The sequence below is a fragment of the Ranitomeya variabilis genome, chromosome 6 (assembly GCF_051348905.1).
Source record: "Ranitomeya variabilis isolate aRanVar5 chromosome 6, aRanVar5.hap1, whole genome shotgun sequence".
Taxonomy (NCBI): Eukaryota; Metazoa; Chordata; class Amphibia; order Anura; family Dendrobatidae; genus Ranitomeya; species Ranitomeya variabilis.
Window position 1 is genome coordinate 577,806,657 of NC_135237.1, and position 22,175 is coordinate 577,828,831.

General features: G+C 50.6%; 1 protein-coding gene across 2 annotated transcripts in view; it reads right to left on the minus strand.

Annotated features, from left to right (window-relative positions):
• Nucleotides 1-22,175, minus strand: part of PUF60 (poly(U) binding splicing factor 60) — a 54,163-nt gene that overhangs the window by 22,187 nt on the left and 9,801 nt on the right. The window contains exons 3-4 of one of the 2 annotated variants that reach the window (XM_077271500.1): nucleotides 6,188-6,277; nucleotides 5,775-5,825 (exon numbers count right to left, since the gene is read on the minus strand). In XM_077271500.1, the coding sequence (XP_077127615.1) occupies nucleotides 5,775-5,825; nucleotides 6,188-6,277 (141 nt within the window). The remainder of the gene's footprint in view (nucleotides 1-5,774; nucleotides 5,826-6,187; nucleotides 6,278-22,175) is intronic. The other variant, XM_077271501.1, reaches the window with a different exon arrangement.

Below are 22,175 nucleotides of genomic sequence, written 5' to 3' on the forward strand. Positions count from 1 at the left end.
AGTGACTGTACCAGCAGAATAGTGAGTGCAGCTCTGGGGTATAATACAGGATGTAACTCAGGATCAGTAATGTAATGTATGTACACAGTGACTGCACCAGCAGAATAGTGAGTGCAGCTCTGGGGTATAATACAGGAGGTAACTCAGGATCAGTAATGTAATGTATGTACACAGTGACTGCACCAGCAGAATAGTGAGTGCAGCTCTGGAGTATAATACAGGGTGTAACTCAGGATCAGTAATGTAATGTATGTACACAGTGACTGCACCAGCAGAATAGTGAGTGCAGCTCTGGAATATAATACAGGATGTAACTCAGGATCAGTAATGTAATGTATGTTCACAGTGACTGCACCAGCAGAATAGTGAGTGCAGCTCTGCAGTATAATACAGGAGGTAACTCAGGATCAGTAATGCAATGTATGTACACAGTGACTGCACCAGCAGAATAGTGAGTGCAGCTCTGGAGGATAATACAGGAGGTAACTCAGGATCAGTAATGTAATGTATGTACACAGTGACTGCACCAGCAGAATAGTGAGTGCAGCTCTGCAGTATAATACAGGAGGTAACTCAGGATCAGTAATGTAATGTATGTACACAGTGACTGCACCAGCAGAATAGTGAGTGCAGCTCTGGGGTATAATACAGGATGTAACTCAGGATCAGTAATGTAATGTATGTACACAGTGACTGCACCAGCAGAATAGTGAGTGCAGCTCTGGAGTATAATACAGGATGTAAATCAGGGTCAGTAATGTAATGTATGTACACAGTGACTAACAGCAGAATAGTGAGTGCAGCTCTGGAGTATAATACAGGATGTAAATCAGGGTCAGTAATGTAATGTATGTACACAGTGACTGCACCAGCAGAATAGTGAGTGCAGCTCTGGGGTATAATACAGCAGGTAACTCAGGATCAGTAATGTAATGTATGTATACAGTGACTGCACCAGCAGAATAGTGAGTGCAGCTCTGGGGTATAATACAGGATGTAACTCAGGATCAGTAACGTAATGTATGTACATAGTGACTGCACCAGCAGAATAGTGAGTGCAGCTCTGGAGTAAAATACAGGATGTAACTCAGGATCAGTAATGTAATATATGTGCACAGTGACTGCACCAGCAGAATAGTGAGTGCAGCTCTGGAGTAAAATACAGGATGTAACTCAGGATCAGTAATGTAATGTATGTACACAGTGACTGCACCAGCAGAATAGTGAGTGCAGCTCTGGAGTATAATACAGGGTGTAACTCAGGATCAGTAATGTAATGTATGTACACAGTGACTGCACCAGCAGAATAGTGAGTGCAGCTCTGGGGTATAATACAGGATGTAACTCAGGATCAGTAATGTAATGTATGTACACAGTGACTGCACCAGCAGAATAGTGAGTGCAGCTCTGGAGTATAATACAGGATGTAACTCAGCATCAGTAATGTAATGTATGTACACAGTGACTGCACCAGCAGAATAGTGAGTGCAGCTCTGGGGTATAATACAGGAGGTAACTCAGGATCAGTAATGTAATGTATGTACACAGTGACTGCACCAGCAGAATAGTGAGTGCAGCTCTGGGGTATAATACAGGATGTAGCTCATGATCAGTAATGTAATGTATGTACACAGTGACTGCACCAGCAGAATAGTGAGTGCAGCTCTGGGGTATAATACAGGATGTAACTCAGGATCAGTAATGTAATGTATGTACACAGTGACTGCACCAGCAGAATAGTGAGTGCAGCTCTGGAGTATAATACAGGATGTAACTCAGCATCAGTAATGTAATGTATGTACACAGTGACTGCACCAGCAGAATAGTGAGTGCAGCTCTGGGGTATAATACAGGATGTAACTCAGGATCAGTAATGTAATGTATGTACACAGTGACTGCACCAGCAGAATAGTGAGTGCAGCTCTGGAGTATAATACAGGATGTAACTCAGGATCAGTAATGTAATGTATGTACACAGTGACTGCACCAGCAGAATAGTGAGTGCAGCTCTGGAGTATAATACAGGATGTAACTCAGGATCAGTAATGTAATGTATGTACACAGTGACTGCACCAGCAGAATAGTGAGTGCAGCTCTGGAGTATAATACAGGATGTAACTCAGGATCAGTAATGTAATGTATGTACACAGTGACTGCACCAGCAGAATAGTGAGTGCAGCTCTGGGGTATAATACAGGATGTAGCTCATGATCAGTAATGTAATGTATGTACACAGTGACTGCACCAGCAGAATAGTGAGTGCAGCTCTGGAGTATAATACAGGATGTAACTCAGGATCAGTAATGTAATGTATGTACACAGTGACTGCACCAGCAGAATAGTGAGTGCAGCTCTGGAGTATAATACAGGATGTAACTCAGGATCAGTAATGTAATGTATGTACACAGTGACTGCACCAGCAGAATAGTGAGTGCAGCTCTGGAGTATAATACAGGATGTAACTCAGGATCAGTAATGTAATGTATGTACACAGTGACTGCACCAGCAGAATAGTGAGTGCAGCTCTGGGGTATAATACAGGAGGTAACTCAGGATCAGTAATGTAATGTATGTACACAGTGACTGCACCAGCAGAATAGTGAGTGCAGCTCTGGAGTATAATACAGGATGTAACTCAGGATCAGTAATGTATGTACACAGTGACTGCACCAGCAGAATAGTGAGTGCAGCTCTGGGGTATAATACAGGATGTAACTCAGGATCAGTAATGTATGTACACAGTGACTGCACCAGCAGAATAGTGAGTGCAGCTCTGGAGTATAATACAGGATGTAACTCAGGATCAGTAATGTAATGTATGTACACAGTGACTGCACCAGCACAAAATAGTGAGTGCAGCTCTGGAGGATAATACAGGAGGTAACTCAGGATCAGTAATGTATGTACACAGTGACTGAACCAGCAGAATAGTGAGTGCAGCTCTGGGGTATAATACAGGATGTAACTCAGGGTCAGTAATGTAATGTATGTACACAGTGACTGCACCAGCAGAATAGTGAGTGCAGCTTGTTGGAGCTGATGACATTGATGTTTTTACAGATGTTCCTATTGCTGATCTATACTTGGCCCCCAGCTCCATTTTGGAAGATGTCCATTAGGACCCCATGTGTCCCCATTGATGGGACTTGCATCTGTTGGACATTTATGACATATCCGGGGTTTCGGGTGAGACGATTCCGCACACGTTGAAGCCTGTGATCTCCGCTGCTCGTTCTGATTTTCATGTTACAGGTTCTGAGATTACAGGTAAGTTCACACTGTGCGTTTTTATTTTTTCTGCAGTAAACCCTGATGTTTTCGTTGGAATTTCCTGCGTTTTTGCGGCGGTTTTGGAATGGTAGATTTGTCTCTTGTGCATGCTGATAATTAAGTCCTATTCTATAGAAACAGGTTTTCGCACACAAAAAAACCGCAACAAACCCGATACCTGCATTTTTGATGCGTTTTTTTTTTTTTTTTTTTTTTCACCATCCATTCATTTTAATGGGTGAAAACCGCTGAACAGACTGCACCATTGTGCAAAAAGCCACACAAAGCACAAAAGCCGGATGACATAAAACCCAGCTGTGTGCACGAGGCTTCTGCTGGGGCCGGAGAACGCAGCTGAACATTTGCATAAAAAAACGCTGCAAAAAACGCCCAGTGTGAACTTAGCCCAAGAATTATTTTTGGCTTTTATCTTGGAGCTTTTCTCCATCTCCCCAGCACCTTCACAGCACACGGGGACACGTGCAGGGTTCGTGCTGGCCCGGACGGGTGGCTCTGCCCCGCTCAGGTATTCGCTCTCCCTGCTGTCCTGCGCTCTGCTGCTCTCAGAAATCCACCTAATGGTAAAATGAGTAAAGTAACTGATGGGACAGCGCACATTCATCACAGCGGCCAGAGCATAACCCGGCCAGAGCATAACCCGGCCAGAGCATAACCCGGCCAGAGCATAACCCGGCCAGAGCATAACCCGGCCAGAGCATAACCCGGCCAGAGCATAACCCGGCCAGAGCATAACCCGGCCAGAGCATAACCCGGCCAGAGCATAACCCGGCCAGAGCATAACCCGGCCAGAGCATAACCCGGCCAGAGCATAACCCGGCCAGAGCATAACCCGGCCAGAGCATAACCCGGCCAGAGCATAACCCGGCCAGCAGCGTCTGCACAGTCACACACAGCGTGTACAGGAGCCTCATCCTGCAGGTCACCGCCCGGCTATCACCACCACAACCTATAGGGGGCGCCGCAAATCTACCCACATACAGCACTGTGCAGACGGCTCAGGCCGCCGCGGAGAAACGCTGCAGACACAGAAGGGTTAATATCATTATCAGCGACCAGAACACGAAGGGTGAAGAGAAATGTGAATCTGGTGACCGCCTGTCCCCTCCATCATCAGTATCTGGTGACCGCCCGTCCCCTCCATCATCAGTATCTGGTGACCGCCCGTCCCCTCCATCATCAGTATCTGGTGACCGCCCGTCCCCTCCATCATCAGTATCTGGTGACCGCCCGTCCCCTCCATCATCAGTATCTGGTGACCGCCCGTCCCCTCCCATCATCAGTATCTGGTGACCGCCCATCCCCTCCATCATCAGTATCTAGTGTCCGCCCTTCCCCTCCATCATCAGTATCTGGTGACCGCCCGTCCCCTCCATCATCAGTATCTGGTGACCGCCCGTCCCCTCCATCATCAGTATCTGGTGAATGCCCGTCCCCTCCATCATCAGTATCTAGTGTCCGCCCTTCCCCTCCATCATCAGTATCTGGTGACCGCCCTTCCCCTCCATCATCAGTATCTCGTGTCCGCCCTTCCTCTCCATCATCAGTATCTGGTGACCGTCCGTCTCCTCCATTATCAGTATCTGGTGACCTCCGTCCCCTCCATCATCAGTATCTAGTGTCTGCCCGTCCCCTCCATCATCAGTATCTGGTGACCGCCCTTCCCCTCCATCATCAGTATCTCGTGTCCGCCCTTCCTCTCCATCATCAGTATCTGGTGACCGTCCGTCTCCTCCATTATCAGTATCTGGTGACCTCCGTCCCCTCCATCATCAGTATCTGGTGACCGCCCGTCTCCTCCATCATCAGTATCTGGTGACCGCCCGTCACCTCCATCATCAGTATCTGGTGACCGCCCGTCTCCTCCTCCATCAGTGTCTGGTGACCTCCGTCCCCTCCATCATCAGTATCTGGTGACCGCCCTTCACCTCCATCAGTATCTGGTGGTGGTCACCAGACCCTGACGGTGGAGGTGACGGGCGGTTACCAGACCCCGACGGTGGAGGTGACGGGCGGTTACCAGACCCCGACGGTGGAGGTGACGGGCGGTTACCAGACCCCGACGGTGGAGGTGACGGGCGGTCACCAGACTGACAATTCACTCCTTTTCATTGCTTGGTAATTGATAACGATCTTTTAACCCTTCTGTGTCTGGAGCTTGCATCGGCCTGAGCCTTGCGCACAGCGTTGAATATGAGGGTGCAGGCCCCTCCCCCGTGCACTCTCTCATTGTCACCCCCTGGGGACATGGCCAGATGAACGAGTGGCCCCTGCTCGCCCCCTGATCACCCGCCGCCCTTACACCAACACTTATGATGTGCAATGGAATCTTTGCTGCAGTGGCGGCACCGGAGCGTGCTGACCCCTTACCTTCCACCTTGGGTACATGTCTAAGCCCCTCTCCTCCTCAGGTATCCACACCCAGCCCACCCCGCCGCCCACCACACAGGAATGGTGCCCCAGAAGAAGTGAATATTTCTATTGACCGATTGTAAAGGTGAGAGTGGATCTCCAAAGCTCATTGTCACTGCTGCCATCTGAAAGACAGTAAAGACAGAGTTCAGTCCGCGCCGCTCCTCCGCGCTCCGCTCTATTCAAGTAGACAAGTCACAGAGAACCTGTAGAAACAATGGGGGTCTGCGCATCCTCCGAGAGGGGCTTACTGGCTACGCAATTGGGGCAGGGGGCTTACAGCCTCGGGAGGAAAACAAGCCCCAGACAATAGTCTACAGGTGGCCATTCACCCGTCGGGGAGGGGAGAGGACCTCTCGGAGTTCTAGCACTTCACTCAAAAATAATCCACATCACAGTAAATAAAGAAAGGGAGGAAATAAAAGTCCGGAGTAACAGCAGTGTGCACAGTGCCCAGGAGGAGCTGGACGGAGGCGGCGCCACCTACCTGGAGGTTGGTGAGCTGCTGGTGCTGGTGGGCGATGGTCTGCTTCACCAACACGCTCTTGATACTTTGCTCCATTGCATATTTCTTTGCCTGTGAAGAAGCCATAAACAAACATGAGAACAGGGCGAAACGGGCAGCCGACAGCACAAGAAGCCAGACTTCAGAGGGGGTACCACGGCTGGCGAAACGCCTCCACGTCCAGCAGTGCCAGCTTCGGTCCAGAGTCACGCTGCACTACAGAGCGCCCTCACCTTACCTCTCTAGGACTTGGGCCAGGAGGGTCACCTGTCCCACTCACGGTGGTCGTCCAGCACTGGGGCGAGCTCTATAAAATAGAAGCGGGAGAAGCCCAAGGAGGTTCTGGCGCTGGTTTTAGTGATAATGAGCCCATTATGATTCTCACATGATGGTCGGTGGTCCGTACCCACAGAAACAAGAACAGACAGAGGCCTGACAGCTTCCCGACAAGTACGAAACCAACAAACTCCACCAGAGACACAGCACGACCCAGCATAAAGACAAGAACTGCAAGTACTACACCTTCCACCCACGGAGAGTCAACAGGAAGTATCGCCAGTCATATATACAGGGAGAAGGGCGACAGGTCCGCGCCGATTACATAAATGCCCAGAAGAGAAATGCACTAAAAACAGAACATGCTGGACACTAGGGAGAGCTATCTATCAGAGATACATGATAAGATCCTGTCTGCAGCCACCACTAGGGGGAGCTCACTGTATACAGAGATACACGATAAGATCCTGTCTGCAGTCACCACTAGGGGGAGCTCCCTGTATACAGAGATATATGATAAGATCCTGTCTGTAGCCACCACTAGGGGGAGCTCCCTGTACACAGAGATACATGATAAGATCCTGTCTGCAGTCACCACTAGAGGGAGCTCCCTGTATACAGAGATACATGATAAGATCCTGTCTGCAGCCACCACTAGGGGGAGCTCCCCGTATACAGAGATACATGATAATATCCTGTCTGCAGCCACCACTAGGGGGAGCTCCCTGTATACAGAGATACATGATAAGATCCTGTCTGCAGCCACCACTAGGGGGAGCTCCCTGTATACAGAGATACATGATAAGATTCTGTCTGCAGCCACCACTAGGGGGAGCTCCCTGTATACAGAGATACATGATAAGATCCTGTCTGCAGCCACCACTAGGGGGAGCTCACTATATACAGAGATACATGATAATATCCTGTCTGCAGCCACCACTAGGGGGAGCTCCCTGTATACAGAGATACATGATAAGATCCTGTCTGCAGCCACCACTAGGGGGAGCTCCCTGTATACAGAGATACATGATAAGATCCTGTCTGCAGCCACCACTAGGGGGAGCTCCCTGTATACAGAGATACATGATAAGATCCTGTCTGCAGCCACCACTAGGGGGAGCTCCCTGTATACAGAGATACATGATAAGATCCTGTCTGCAGTCACCACTAGAGGGAGCTCCCTGTATACAGAGATACATGATAAGATCCTGTCTGTAGTCACCACTAGGGGGAGCTCCCTGTATACACAGATACATGATAAGATCCTGTCTGCAGCCACCACTAGGGGGAGCTCCCTGTATAGAGATACATGATAAGATCCTGTCTGCAGCCACCACTAGGGGGAGCTCCCTGTATACAGAGATACATGATAAGATCCTGTCTGCAGCCACCACTAGGGGGAGCTCCCTGTATACAGAGATACATGATAAGATCCTGTCTGCAGCCACCACTAGGGGGAGCTCCCTGTATACAGAGATACATGATAAGATCCTGTCTGCAGCCACCACTAGGGGAAGCTCCCTGTATACAGAGATACATGATAAGATCCTGTCTGCAGTCACCACTAGGGGGAGCTCCCTGTATACAGAGATACATGATAAGATCCTGTCTGCAGTCACCACTAGGGGGAGCTCCCTGTATACAGAGATACATGATAAGATCCTGTCTGCAGTCACCACTAGGGGGAGCGCCCTGTATACAGAGATACATGATAAGATCCTGTCTGCAGCCACCACTAGGGGGAGCTCCCTGTATACAGAGATACATGATAAGATCCTGTCTGCAGCCACCACTAGGGGGAGCTCCCTGTATACAGAGATACATGATAAGATCCTGTCTGCAGCCACCACTAGGGGGAGCTCACTATATACAGAGATACATGATAATATCCTGTCTGCAGCCACCACTAGGGGGAGCTCCCTGTATAGAGATACATGATAAGATCCTGTCTGCAGCCACCACTAGGGGGAGCTCCCTGTATACAGAGATACATGATAAGATCCTGTCTGCAGCCACCACTAGGGGGAGCTCCCTGTATACAGAGATACATGATAAGATCCTGTCTGCAGCCACCACTAGGGGGAGCTCCCTGTATACAGAGATACATGATAAGATCCTGTCTGCAGCCACCACTAGGGGAAGCTCCCTGTATACAGAGATACATGATAAGATCCTGTCTGCAGTCACCACTAGGGGGAGCTCCCTGTATACAGAGATACATGATAAGATCCTGTCTGCAGTCACCACTAGGGGGAGCTCCCTGTATACAGAGATACATGATAAGATCCTGTCTGCAGTCACCACTAGGGGGAGCTCCCTGTATACAGATATACATGATAACATCCTGTCTGCAGCCACCACTAGGGGGAGCTCCCTGTATACAGAGATACATGATAAGATCCTGTCTGCAGCCACCAGTAGGGGGAGCTCCCTGTATACAGAGATACATGATAAGATCCTGTCTGCAGCCACCACTAGGGGGAGCTCCCTGTATACAGAGATACATGATAAGATCCTGTCTGCAGCCACCACTAGGGGGAGCTCCCTGTATACAGAGATACATGATAAGATCCTGTCTGTAGCCACCACTAGGGGGAGCTCCCTGTATACAGAGATACATGATAAGATCCTGTCTGCAGCCACCACTAGGGGGAGCTCCCTGTATACAGAGATACATGATAACATCCTGTCTGTAGCCACCACTAGGGGGAGCTCCCTGTATACAGAGATACATGATAAGATCCTGTCTGCAGCCACCACTAGGGGGAGCTCCCTGTATACAGAGATACATGATAACATCCTGTCTGCAGCCAGAACTCATTTATTCCATAACACACAATTGTGCAAATTACAGGAGTGGTGTTATATATATATATTTATATTTATTAGTTCCTATAAATACATTTATCTAAACTAAAAAAAACAAACAATAAAAGTACACATATTTAGTATCGCCGCGTCCGTAACGAACCAACCTATAAAACGGTCCCACTAGTTAACCCCTTCAGTGGTCGTAAAAAAAAAAAAAAAAGGCAAAAAAAAAAAACAACGCTTTATTATCATACCGCCAAACAAAAAGTGGAATAACATGTGATCAAAAAGACGGATATAAATAACCATGGTACCGCTGGAAACGTCATCTTGTCCCGCAAAAACAAGCGGCCATACAGCGTCATCAGCGAAAAAATAAAAAAAGTTATAGTCCTCAGAATAAAGCGATGCAAAAATACCGTATTTTCCGGCGTATAAGACGACTGGGCGTATAAGACGACCCCCCAACTTTACCAGTTAAAAAATAAAATCTTCTTAAAAGTTGGGGGTCTTCTTATACACCGTATGTCGTCTTATAGGGCCGGTGAATATGTGCCTTTTGGGGGGGGGGGGGGGGGAGTGATCCTGATGAGGACGAGGGGGCGTCTCACAGGAAAGTGAGTATCCCCCATTACCTTATCATAGCGCTGCAGCGTGGGGTCTCTGTGCTGGGAGCGGCGGCTGCTGTGCTGTGGCGGCTCCTCTTCTGCAGTGTGGGGCCTCTGTGCTGTGGGGTGGCGGCGGCGTATCTTCATGCAGTCGGGGCTCCTCCGGCATCTCAGCCTGGAAGCCCCGCCGGCAACTCCATCGGTACAATGCGGTCAGGTGGCCTCCGGGAAAATGGCCGCTGCTCAGATTCAGATCTCGTCCCGAGATCTCGGGAGACGAGATCTGAATCTGAGCAGCGGCCATTTTCCCGGAGGCAGCTCAATAGGTGCGATGCGGTGGCCCGGCCGCTGGGGGCTGTGCATGCTCAGATTCAGATCTCGTCCCGAAATCTCGGGACACGAGATCTGAATCTAAGCAGCGGCCATTTTCCCGGAGGCCAGCGCATTACACCGATGGAGTTGCCGGCGGGGCTTCTAGGCTTTGAGATGCCGGAGGAGCCCCGACTGCATGAAGATACGCCACCGCTGCCACCGCCCCACAGCACCAGAGGCCCCACACTGCAGAAGAGGAGTCGCCACAGCACAGCACAGCACAGCAGCCGCCGCTCCCAGCACAGAGACCCCACGCTGCAGCGCTATGATAAGGTAATGGGGGATACTCACTTTCCTGTGAGACGCCCCCTCGTCGTCATCAGGATCACTCCCCCCCCCACCCACCATATACACCCGGCGTACAAGGCGATTCCCGGCGTACAAGACGACCCCCGACTTTTAAGAAGATTTTCAGGGGTTAAAAAGTCGTCTTGTACGCCGGAAAATACGGTAATTATTTTTTCTATAAAATAGTTTTTATCGTATAAAAGCGCCAAAACATAAAAAAATGATATAAATGAGATATCGCTGTAATCGTACTGACACAAAGAATGAAACTGCTTTATCAATTTTACCAAACGCGGAACGGTATAAACGCCTCCCCCAAAAGAAATTCATGAATAGCTGGTTTTTGGTCATTCTGCCTCACAAAAATCGGAATAAAAAGCGATCAAAAAATGTCACGTGCCCGAAAATGTTACCAATAACAACGTCAACTTGTTCCGCAAAAAATAAGACCTCACATGACTCTGTGGACCAAAATATGGAAAAATTATAGCTCTCAAAATGTGGAGACGCAAAAAATATTTTTTGCAATAAAAAGCGTCTTTCAGTGTGTGACGGCTGCCAATCATAAACATCCGCTAAAAAACCCACTATAAAAGTAAATCAAGCCCCCCATCATCACCCCCTTAGTTAGGGAAACATTTAAAAAAAAATGTATTTATTTCCATTTTCCCGTTAGGGCTAGGGTTAGGGCTGGGGCTAGGGCTAGGGTTAGGGCTGGGGCTAGGGTTGGGGCTAGGGCTGGGGCTAGGGTTGGGGCTAGGGTTGGGGCTAGGGTTGGGGCTAGGGTTGGGGCTAGGGTTGGGGCTAGGGTTGGGGCTAGGGTTGGGGCTAGGGTTGGGGCTAGGGTTGGGGCTAGGGTTGGGGCTAGGGTTGGGGCTAGGGTTGGGGCTAGGGTTGGGGCTAGGGTTGGGGCTAGGGTTGGGGCTAGGGTTGGGGCTAGGGTTGGGGCTAGGGTTGGGGCTAGGGTTGGGGCTAGGGTTGGGGCTAGGGTTGGGGCTAGGGTTGGGGCTAGGGTTGGGGCTAGGGTTGGGGCTAGGGTTGGGGCTAGGGTTGGGGCTAGGGTTGGGGCTAGGGTTGGGGCTAAAGTTAGGGTTTGGATTACATTTACGGTTGGGAATAGGGTTGGGATTAGGGTTAGGGGTGTGTCAGGGTTAGGGGTGTGGTTAGGGTTACCACTGGGATTAGGGTTAGGGGTGTGTTTGGATTAGGGTTTCAGTTATAATTGGGGGGTTTCCACTGTTTCGGCACATCAGGGGCTCTCCAAACGCGACATGGCGTCCGATCTCAATTCCAGCCAATTCTGCATTGAAGAAGTAAAACAGCGCTCCTTCCCTTCCGAGCTTTCCTGTACGCCCAAACAGGGGTTTACCCCAACATATGGGGTATCAGCGTACTCAGTTGAAATTGGACCCCAAAAGTTGTCCAATTTGTCCTGTTACCCTTGGAAAAATACAAAACTGGGGGCTAAAAAATAATTTTTGTGGAAAAAAAAAAGAATTTTTATTTTCACGGCTCTGCGTTATAAACTGTAGTGAAACACTTGGGGGTTTAAAGCTCTCACAACACATCTAGATGAGTTCCTTAGGAGGTCTACTTTCCAAATTGGTGTCACTTGTGGGGGGTTTCTACTGTTTAGGCACATCAGGGGCTTTCCAAACGCAACATGGCGTCCCATCTCAATTCCTGTCAATTTTGCATTGAAAAGTCAAATGGCGCTCCTTCCCTTCCGAGCTCTGCCATGCGCCCAAACAGTGGTTTACCCCCACATATGGGGTATCGGCGTACTCAGGACAAATTGTACAACAACTTTTGGGGTCCAATTTCTTCTCTTACCCTTGGGAAAATAAAAAATTGGGGGAGAAAAGATCATTTTTGTGAAAAAATATGATTTTTTATTTTTACGGCTCTGCATTATAAACTTCTGTGAATCACTTAATGGGTCAAAGTGCTCACCACACATCTAGATAAGTTCCTTAGGGGGTCTACTTTCCAAAATGGTGTCACTTGTGGGGGGGTTCAATGTTTAGGCACATCAGGGGCTCACCAAACGCGACATGATGTCCCATCTCAGTTCCAGTCAATTTTGCATTGAAAAGTCAATGGCGCTCCTTTTCTTCCAAGCTCTGCCATGCGCCCAAACAGTGGTTTACCCCCACATATGGGGTATCGGCGTACTCAGGACAAATTGTGCAACAACTTTTGGGGTCCATTTTCTCCTGTTACCCTTGGTAAAATAAAACAAATTGGAGCTGAAGTAAATTTTTTGTGAAAAAAAGTTAAATGTTCATTTTTATTTAAACAATCCAAAAATTCCTGTGAAACACCTGAAGGGTTAATAAACTTCTTGAATGTGGTTTTGAGTACCTTGAGGGGTGCAGTTTTTAGAATGGTGTCACACTTGGGTATTTTCTATCATATAGACCCCTCAAAATGACTTCAAATGTGGTCCCTAAAATAAAATGGTGTTGTAAAAATGAGAAATCGCTGGTCAACTTTTAACCCTTATAACTCCCTACCCCAAAAAAATGTTGGTTCCAAAATTGTGCTGATGTAAAGTAGACATGTGGGAAATGTTACTTAAGTATTTTGTGTGACATATGTCTGTGATTTAAGGGCATAAAAATTCAAAGTTGGAAAATTGCGAAATTTTCAACATTTTCTCCAAATTTCCGTTTTTTTCACAAATAAACGCAGGTAATATTAAAAAAATGTTACCACTATCATGAAGTACAATATGTCACGAGAAAACAATGTCAGAATCACCAGGATCCGTGGAAGCTCCAGAGTTATAACCTCATAAAGGGACAGTGGTCAGAATTGTAAAAATTGGCCCGGTCATTAACGTGCAAACCACCCTCGGGGGTAAAGGGGTTAATTCCTGTATGAAATGAAGTCTGGGGATCTGCTGGGATTTTGGATTCGCCTCTCGCTGCTTTTCTGCACATTTCTGATCTAATCTCCCTGTATCTGAGGATCTCACTATTCACATCACACATGAGATGATCTTCTAAAGTGGCCGGAGACAAAAGCCTGGGAGTCTACTGTGTGATAAGGATGGCCAGTTGTAAGAACCCCTCAGTCACAGCCCACGCCTCCCTGGGCCCCTCAGTCACAGCCCACGCCTCCCTGGGCCCCTCAGTCACAGCCCACGCCTCCCTGGGCCCCTCAGTCACAGCCCACGCCTCCCTGGGCCCCTCAGTCACAGCCCACGCCTCCCTGGGCACCTCGGTCCCGAGACCCCTTTTGTCTCTACAAGTTCTTTTCACCCTCCACCCTCCCCTTGCGCACATCTTCCTGGGCTCCCATCATACACCTGCACGTGCTTCTCCTGCCTCTTTTTGTCCTCTCCCCCCCCCCCCCCCCGGGCTCCGTTCAACCCCTCCCCCTCCATGCACGTCTCTGCAGCCTCCTCTCGTCCCCCCCCCAAACACGCTTCTCCATCTTCCTCTCATCTCCCCCAAACACGCTTCTCCAGCCTACTCTCCCACCATGCACGCCTCTCCGGCCTCCTCTCGTCCCTCCCATGCACGCCTCTCCGGCCTCCTCTCGTCCCCCCCCCCCCAAGCACGCCTCTCCGGCCTCCTCTCCCCCCCATGCACGCCTCTCCAGCCTCCTCTCCCCCCCCATGCACGCCTCTCCAGCCTCCTCATCTCCGCCCCCATACACACCTCTCCAGCCTCCTCTCCCCCCCATGCACGCCTCTCCAGCCTCCTCTCCCCCCCCATGCACGCTTCTCCAGCCTCCTCACCCCCATACACGCCTCTCCAGCCTCCTCACCCCCCCATGCACGCCTCTCCAGCCTCCTCACCCCCCCATGCACGCCTCTCCAGCCTCCTCACCCCCCCATGCACGCCTCTCCAGCCTCCTCTCCCCCCCCATGCAAGCCTCTCCAGCCTCCTCTCCCCCCCATGCACGCCTCTCCAGCCTCCTCTCCCCCCCCATGCACGCCTCTCCAGCCTCCTCTCCCCCCATGCACGCCTCTCCAGCCTCCTCTCCCCCCCATGCACGCCTCTCCAGCCTCCTCTCCCCCCCATGCACGCCTCTCCAGCCTCCTCTCCCCCCATGCACGCCTCTCCAGCCTCCTCTCCCCCCCCATGCACGCCTCTCCAGCCTCCTCTCCCCCCCATGCACGCCTCTCCAGCCTCATCTCCGCCCCCATGCACGCCTCTCCAGCCTCCTCTCCCCCCATGCACGCCTCTCCAGCCTCCTCTCCCCCCATGCACGCCTCTCCAGCCTCCTCTCCCCCCATACACGCCTCTCCAGCCTCCTCTCCCCCCCCATGCACGCCTCTCCAGCCTCCTCTCCCCCCCATGCACGCCTCTCCAGCCTCCTCTCCCCCCATGCACGCCTCTCCAGCCTCCTCTCCCCCCATGCACGCCTCTCCAGCCTCCTCTCCCCCCATTCACGCCTCTCCGGCCTCCTCTCTCCCCACATACATCTTCCCAGGTTTCTTTTTGCCTCCCCTTCAGTCTGCCCTGGTAGTGATTACAGGGAAGTTTGTTTCAGTAAATAACCTGTTTATATTCGGTTTTAGTGTCAAATTATTTTTTATTCATTTGTTATTTTTTTTGTTAGATATCACAATCTGTATTAAACTAAAAAACAGAAATCCTGCGATTTTCACATCGACTGCTGTGGATATTTTAGACCCCAACTTCCCTGTATCAGGAAATGTACATCAGACGTCATGTAGAGACGGCATCTTCTACTGAGCGCGTGCAAAGGTTGTTGTGAAGGGAGGGGAGGAGGTGAGCTGTGACATCACCTATTGTGAATCCTGTTATCTACTGTATATAGGGGTGTTATCAGTCCTTGTACAGGAGGAGGAGGTGAGCTGTGACATCATCTATTGTGAATGGTGGATCCTGTGTTATCACCTGTATATAGAGGTGTTATCAGTCCTTGTACAGGAGGAGGAGGTGAGCTGTGACATCACCTACTGTGAATGGTGGATCCTGTGTTATCTACTGTATATAGAGGTGTTATCAGTCATTGTACAGGAGGAGGAGGTGAGCTGTGACATCATCTATTGTGAATGGTGGATCCTGTGTTATCTGCTGTATATAGAAGTGTTATCAGTCATTGTACAGGAGGAGGAGGAGGTGAGCTGTGACATCACCTATTGTGAATGGTGGATCCTGTGTTATCTACTGTATATAGATGTTATCAGTCGTTGTACAGGAGGAGGAGGTGAGCTGTGACATCACCTATTGTGAATGGTGGATCCTGTGTCATCTACTGTATATAGAGGTGTTATTAGTCATTGTACAGGAGGAGGAGGAGGTGAGCTGTGACATCATCTATTGTGAATGGTGGATCCTGTGTTATCTGCTGTATATAGGGGTGTTATCAGTCGTTGTACAGGAGGAGGAGGTGAGCTGTGACATCACCTATTGTGAATGGTGGATCCTGTGTTATCACCTGTATATAGATGTTATCAGTCATTGTACAGGAGGAGGTGGTGATCTGTGACATCTATTGTGAATGGTGGATCCTGTGTTATCTACTGTATATAGAGGTGTTATCAGTCATTGTACAGGAGGAGGAGGTGAGCTGTGACATCACCTATTGTGAATGGTGGATCCTGTGTTATCTACTGTATATAGAGGTGTTATCAGTCATTGTACAGGAGGAGGAGGTGAGCTGTGACATCACCTATTGTGAATGGTGGATCCTGTGTTATCTACTGTATATAGAGGTGTTATCAGTCATTGTACAGGAGGAGGAGGTGAGCTGTGACATCACCTATTGTGAATGGTGGATCCTGTGTTATCTACTGTATATAGAGGTGTTATCAGTCATTGTACAGGAGGAGGAGGTGAGCTGTGACATCACCTATTGTGAATGGTGGATCCTGTGTTATCTACTGTATATAGAGGTGTTATTAGTCATTGTACAGGAGGAGGAGGAGGTGAGCTGTGACATCATCTATTGTGAATGGTGGATCCTGTGTTATCTACTGTATATAGAGGTGTTATCAGTCATTGTACAGGAGGAGGTGAGCTGTGACATCACCTATTGTGAATGGTGGATCCTGTGTTATCACCTGTATATAGATGTGTTATCAGTCATTGTACAGGAGGAGGAGGTGGCTGTGACATCATCTATTGTGAATGGTGGATCCTGTGTTATCTACTGTATATAGAGGTGTTATCAGTCATTGTACAGGAGGAGGTGAGCTGTGACATCACCTATTGTGAATGGTGGATCCTGTGTTATCACCTGTATATAGATGTTATCAGTCATTGTACAGGAGGAGGAGGTGAGCTGTGACATCACCTATTGTGAATGGTGGATCCTGTGTCATCTACTGTATATAGAGGTGTTATCAGTCATTGTACAGGAGGAGGAGGTGAGCTGTCACATCACCTATTGTGAATGGTGGATCCTGTGTTATCTACTGTATATAGAGGTGTTATCAGTCATTGTACAGGAGGAAGAGGAGGTGAGCTGTGACATCACCTATTGTGAATGGTGGATCCTGTGTTATCTACTGTATATAGAGGTGTTATCAGTCATTGTACAGGAGGAGGAGGTGAGCTGTGATATCACCTATTGTGAATGGTGGATCCTGTGTTATCTGCTGTATATAGAGGTGTTATCAGTCATTGTACAGGAGGAGGAGGTGAGCTGTGACATCACCTATTGTGAATGGTGGATCCTGTGTCATCTACTGTATATAGAGGTGTTATTAGTCATTGTACAGGAGGAGGTGAGCTGTGACATCATCTATTGTGAATGGTGGATCCTGTGTTATCTGCTGTATATAGGGGTGTTATCAGTCGTTGTACAGGAGGAGGAGGTGAGCTGTGACATCACCTATTGTGAATGGTGGATCCTGTGTTATCACCTGTATATAGAGGTGTTATCAGTCATTGTACAGGAGGAGGAGGTGAGCTGTGACATCATCTATTGTGAATGGTGGATCCTGTGTTATCTACTGTATATAGAGGTGTTATCAGTCATTGTACAGGAGGAGGAGGTGAGCTGTGATATCACCTATTGTGAATGGTGGATCCTGTGTTATCTACTGTATATAGAGGTGTTATCAGTCATTGTACAGGAGGAGGAGGAGGTGAGCTGTGACATCATCTATTGTGAATGGTGGATCCTGTGTTATCTACTGTATATAGAGGTGTTATCAGTCATTGTACAGGAGGAGGAGGTGAGCTGTGACATCACCTATTGTGAATGGTGGATCCTGTGTTATCTACTGTATATTGAGGTGTTATCAGTCATTGTACAGGAGGAGGAGTGGAGCTGTGATATCTATTGTGAATGGTGGATCCTGTGTTATCACCTGTATATAGAGATGTTATCGGTCATTGCACAGGAGGAGGAGAGCTGTGACATCACCTATTGTGAATGGTGGATCGGGTGTTACCAGTCATTATATAGGAGGAGATGAGCTGTGACACAAGGTGCCATCAGCCATTGTTCTCCAGCCTCAGATAATGAGAAGCTTAGTGCTAACCTTTTCCAGAAAATATATGAAATATGAGTCTAAAAAGCCCCAGTGGGAAAATGACAAGATAACTCATTTTGCTTCTTTAATAAAGATTGTGATTAAAATAAAACCAAAATTTGTTGTATAAAAATACAAGAAAGTGCCGAGCATTGACGAGTCTTACACATTAGACGAAGCCCAAAAAGGAGTCCACTGATAAATACAAGGCGTCCAGAAAATATAAACCCTCGTGTGACTGTCGCTGAAAGAATAAAACGTCATGGCCCCTGAGGAGAGACAATAAAAGCGCAATAAAATAAAAACTATATGAAATAACTGGACAAGCCCTGTAAGATGGGAGCCCCCTGATTAATAGTGTCAGCGGCCCCTCTGAGCACTGACTCCGCTCGGCCGTACCACTGCTGCAGTCACTGTGTCTACAGCAAACCCCGGCTCTCACCGCCTCTGCAGGGGCCGATTAACCAGAGACTTGTGAAAGCCAAGATCATGAGAGATTGTAAGAAAACCCATCACCGCGGGTGACAAGGCACAAAAACTTCTGGGTTTATTTTCTATATGAAACAAAGAGCAGAGGGAAAAAAAAAAACAGAAAAAAAAAAAAAGAGGCAGCGCGTTTCCAGCGCAAGGCTCTCTTTTCAGAGCGTTTCCAGCGCAAGGCTCTCTTTCCAGAGCGTTTCCAGCGCAAGGCTCTCTTTCCAGCACGTTTCCAGCGCAAGGCTCTCTTTCCAGTGCAAGGCTCTCTTCCCAGAGCGTTTCCAGCGCAAGGCCCTCTTCCCAGCGCAAGGCTCTCTTCCCAGAGCGTTTCCAGGGCAAGGCTCTCTTCCCAGAGCGTTTCCAGCGCAAGGCCCTCTTCCCAGCGCAAGGCTCTCTTCCCAGAGCGTTTCCAGGGCAAGGCTCTCTTCCCAGCTCAAGGCTCTCTTCCCAGAGCGTTTCCAGGGCAAGGCTCTCTTCCCAGCGCAAGGCTCTCTTCCCAGAGCGTTTCCAGGGCAAGGCTCTCTTCCCAGCGCAAGGCTCTCTTCCCAGAGCGTTTCCAGGGCAAGGCTCTCTTCCCAGCGCAAGGCTCTCTTCCCAGAGCGTTTCCAGGGCAAGGCTCTCTTCCCAGAGCGTTTCCAGGGCAAGGCTCTTCCCAGCGCAAGGCTCTTCCCAGAGCGTTTCCAGGGCAAGGCTCTCTTCCCAGCGCGTTTCCAGGGCAAGGCTCTCTTCCCAGCGCAAGGCTCTCTTCCCAGAGCGTTTCCAGGGCAAGGCCCTCTTCCCAGCGCAAAGCTCTCTTCCCAGAGCGTTTCCAGGGCAAGGCTCTCTTCCCAGCGCAAGGCTCTCTTCCCAGAGCATTTCCAGGGCAAGGCTCTCTTCCCAGCGCAAGGCTCTCTTCCCAGTGCGTTTCCAGGGCAAGGCTCTCTTCCCAGAGCGTTTCCAGGGCAAGGCTCTCTTCCCAGCGCAAGGCTCTCTTCCCAGAGCGTTTCCAGGGCAAGGCTCTCTTCCCAGCGCAAGGCTCTCTTCCCAGAGCATTTCCAGGGCAAGGCTCTCTTCCAAGCGCAAGGCTCTCTTCCCAGAGCGTTTCCAGCGCAAAGCTCACTTCCCAGAGCGTTTCCAGCGCAAGGCTCACTTCCCAGCGTAAGGCTCTCTTCCCAGAGCGTTTCCAGCACAAGGCTCTCTTCCCAGCGCGTTTCCAGGGCAAGGCTCTCTTCCCAGAGCGTTTCCAGGGCAAGGCTCTCTTCCCAGCGCAAGGCTCTCTTCCCAGAGCGTTTCAAGCACAAGGCTCTCTTCCCAGCGCAAGGCTCTCTTCCCAGCGGAAGGCTCTCTTCCCAGCGCGTTTCCAGCGCAAGGCTCTCTTCCCAGAGCGTTTCAAGCGCAAGGCTCTCTTCCCAGCGCAAGGCTCTCTTCCCAGCGCGTTTCCAGCGCAAGGCCCTCTTCCCAGCGCAAGGCTCTCTTCCCAGAGCGTTTCCAGGGCAAGGCTCTCTTCCCAGCGCAAGGCTCTCTTCCCAGAGCGTTTCAAGCACAAGGCTCTCTTCCCAGCGCAAGGCTCTCTTCCCAGCGGAAGGCTCTCTTCCCAGCGCGTTTCCAGCGCAAGGCTCTCTTCCCAGAGCGTTTCAAGCGCAAGGCTCTCTTCCCAGCGCAAGGCTCTCTTCCCAGCGCGTTTCCAGGGCAAGGCTCTCTTTTCAGAGCGTTTCCAGCGCAAGGCTCTCTTTCCAGAGCGTTTCCAGCGCAAGGCTCTCTTTCCAGCACGTTTCCAGCGCAAGGCTCTCTTTCCAGTGCAAGGCTCTCTTCCCAGAGCGTTTCCAGCGCAAGGCCCTCTTCCCAGCGCAAGGCTCTCTTCCCAGAGCGTTTCCAGGGCAAGGCTCTCTTCCCAGAGCGTTTCCAGCGCAAGGCCCTCTTCCCAGCGCAAGGCTCTCTTCCCAGAGCGTTTCCAGGGCAAGGCTCTCTTCCCAGCTCAAGGCTCTCTTCCCAGAGCGTTTCCAGGGCAAGGCTCTCTTCCCAGCGCAAGGCTCTCTTCCCAGAGCGTTTCCAGGGCAAGGCTCTCTTCCCAGCGCAAGGCTCTCTTCCCAGAGCGTTTCCAGGGCAAGGCTCTCTTCCCAGCGCAAGGCTCTCTTCCCAGAGCGTTTCCAGGGCAAGGCTCTCTTCCCAGAGCGTTTCCAGGGCAAGGCTCTTCCCAGCGCAAGGCTCTTCCCAGAGCGTTTCCAGGGCAAGGCTCTCTTCCCAGCGCGTTTCCAGGGCAAGGCTCTCTTCCCAGCGCAAGGCTCTCTTCCCAGAGCGTTTCCAGGGCAAGGCCCTCTTCCCAGCGCAAAGCTCTCTTCCCAGAGCGTTTCCAGGGCAAGGCTCTCTTCCCAGCGCAAGGCTCTCTTCCCAGAGCATTTCCAGGGCAAGGCTCTCTTCCCAGCGCAAGGCTCTCTTCCCAGTGCGTTTCCAGGGCAAGGCTCTCTTCCCAGAGCGTTTCCAGGGCAAGGCTCTCTTCCCAGCGCAAGGCTCTCTTCCCAGAGCGTTTCCAGGGCAAGGCTCTCTTCCCAGCGCAAGGCTCTCTTCCCAGAGCATTTCCAGGGCAAGGCTCTCTTCCAAGCGCAAGGCTCTCTTCCCAGAGCGTTTCCAGCGCAAAGCTCACTTCCCAGAGCGTTTCCAGCGCAAGGCTCACTTCCCAGCGTAAGGCTCTCTTCCCAGAGCGTTTCCAGCACAAGGCTCTCTTCCCAGCGCGTTTCCAGGGCAAGGCTCTCTTCCCAGAGCGTTTCCAGGGCAAGGCTCTCTTCCCAGCGCAAGGCTCTCTTCCCAGAGCGTTTCAAGCACAAGGCTCTCTTCCCAGCGCAAGGCTCTCTTCCCAGCGGAAGGCTCTCTTCCCAGCGCGTTTCCAGCGCAAGGCTCTCTTCCCAGAGCGTTTCAAGCGCAAGGCTCTCTTCCCAGCGCAAGGCTCTCTTCCCAGCGCGTTTCCAGCGCAAGGCCCTCTTCCCAGCGCAAGGCTCTCTTCCCAGAGCGTTTCCAGGGCAAGGCTCTCTTCCCAGCGCAAGGCTCTCTTCCCAGAGCGTTTCAAGCACAAGGCTCTCTTCCCAGCGCAAGGCTCTCTTCCCAGCGGAAGGCTCTCTTCCCAGCGCGTTTCCAGCGCAAGGCTCTCTTCCCAGAGCGTTTCAAGCGCAAGGCTCTCTTCCCAGCGCAAGGCTCTCTTCCCAGCGCGTTTCCAGGGCAAGGCTCTCTTTTCAGAGCGTTTCCAGCGCAAGGCTCTCTTTCCAGAGCGTTTCCAGCGCAAGGCTCTCTTTCCAGCACGTTTCCAGCGCAAGGCTCTCTTTCCAGTGCAAGGCTCTCTTCCCAGAGCGTTTCCAGCGCAAGGCCCTCTTCCCAGCGCAAGGCTCTCTTCCCAGAGCGTTTCCAGGGCAAGGCTCTCTTCCCAGAGCGTTTCCAGCGCAAGGCCCTCTTCCCAGCGCAAGGCTCTCTTCCCAGAGCGTTTCCAGGGCAAGGCTCTCTTCCCAGCTCAAGGCTCTCTTCCCAGAGCGTTTCCAGGGCAAGGCTCTCTTCCCAGCGCAAGGCTCTCTTCCCAGAGCGTTTCCAGGGCAAGGCTCTCTTCCCAGCGCAAGGCTCTCTTCCCAGAGCGTTTCCAGGGCAAGGCTCTCTTCCCAGCGCAAGGCTCTCTTCCCAGAGCGTTTCCAGGGCAAGGCTCTCTTCCCAGAGC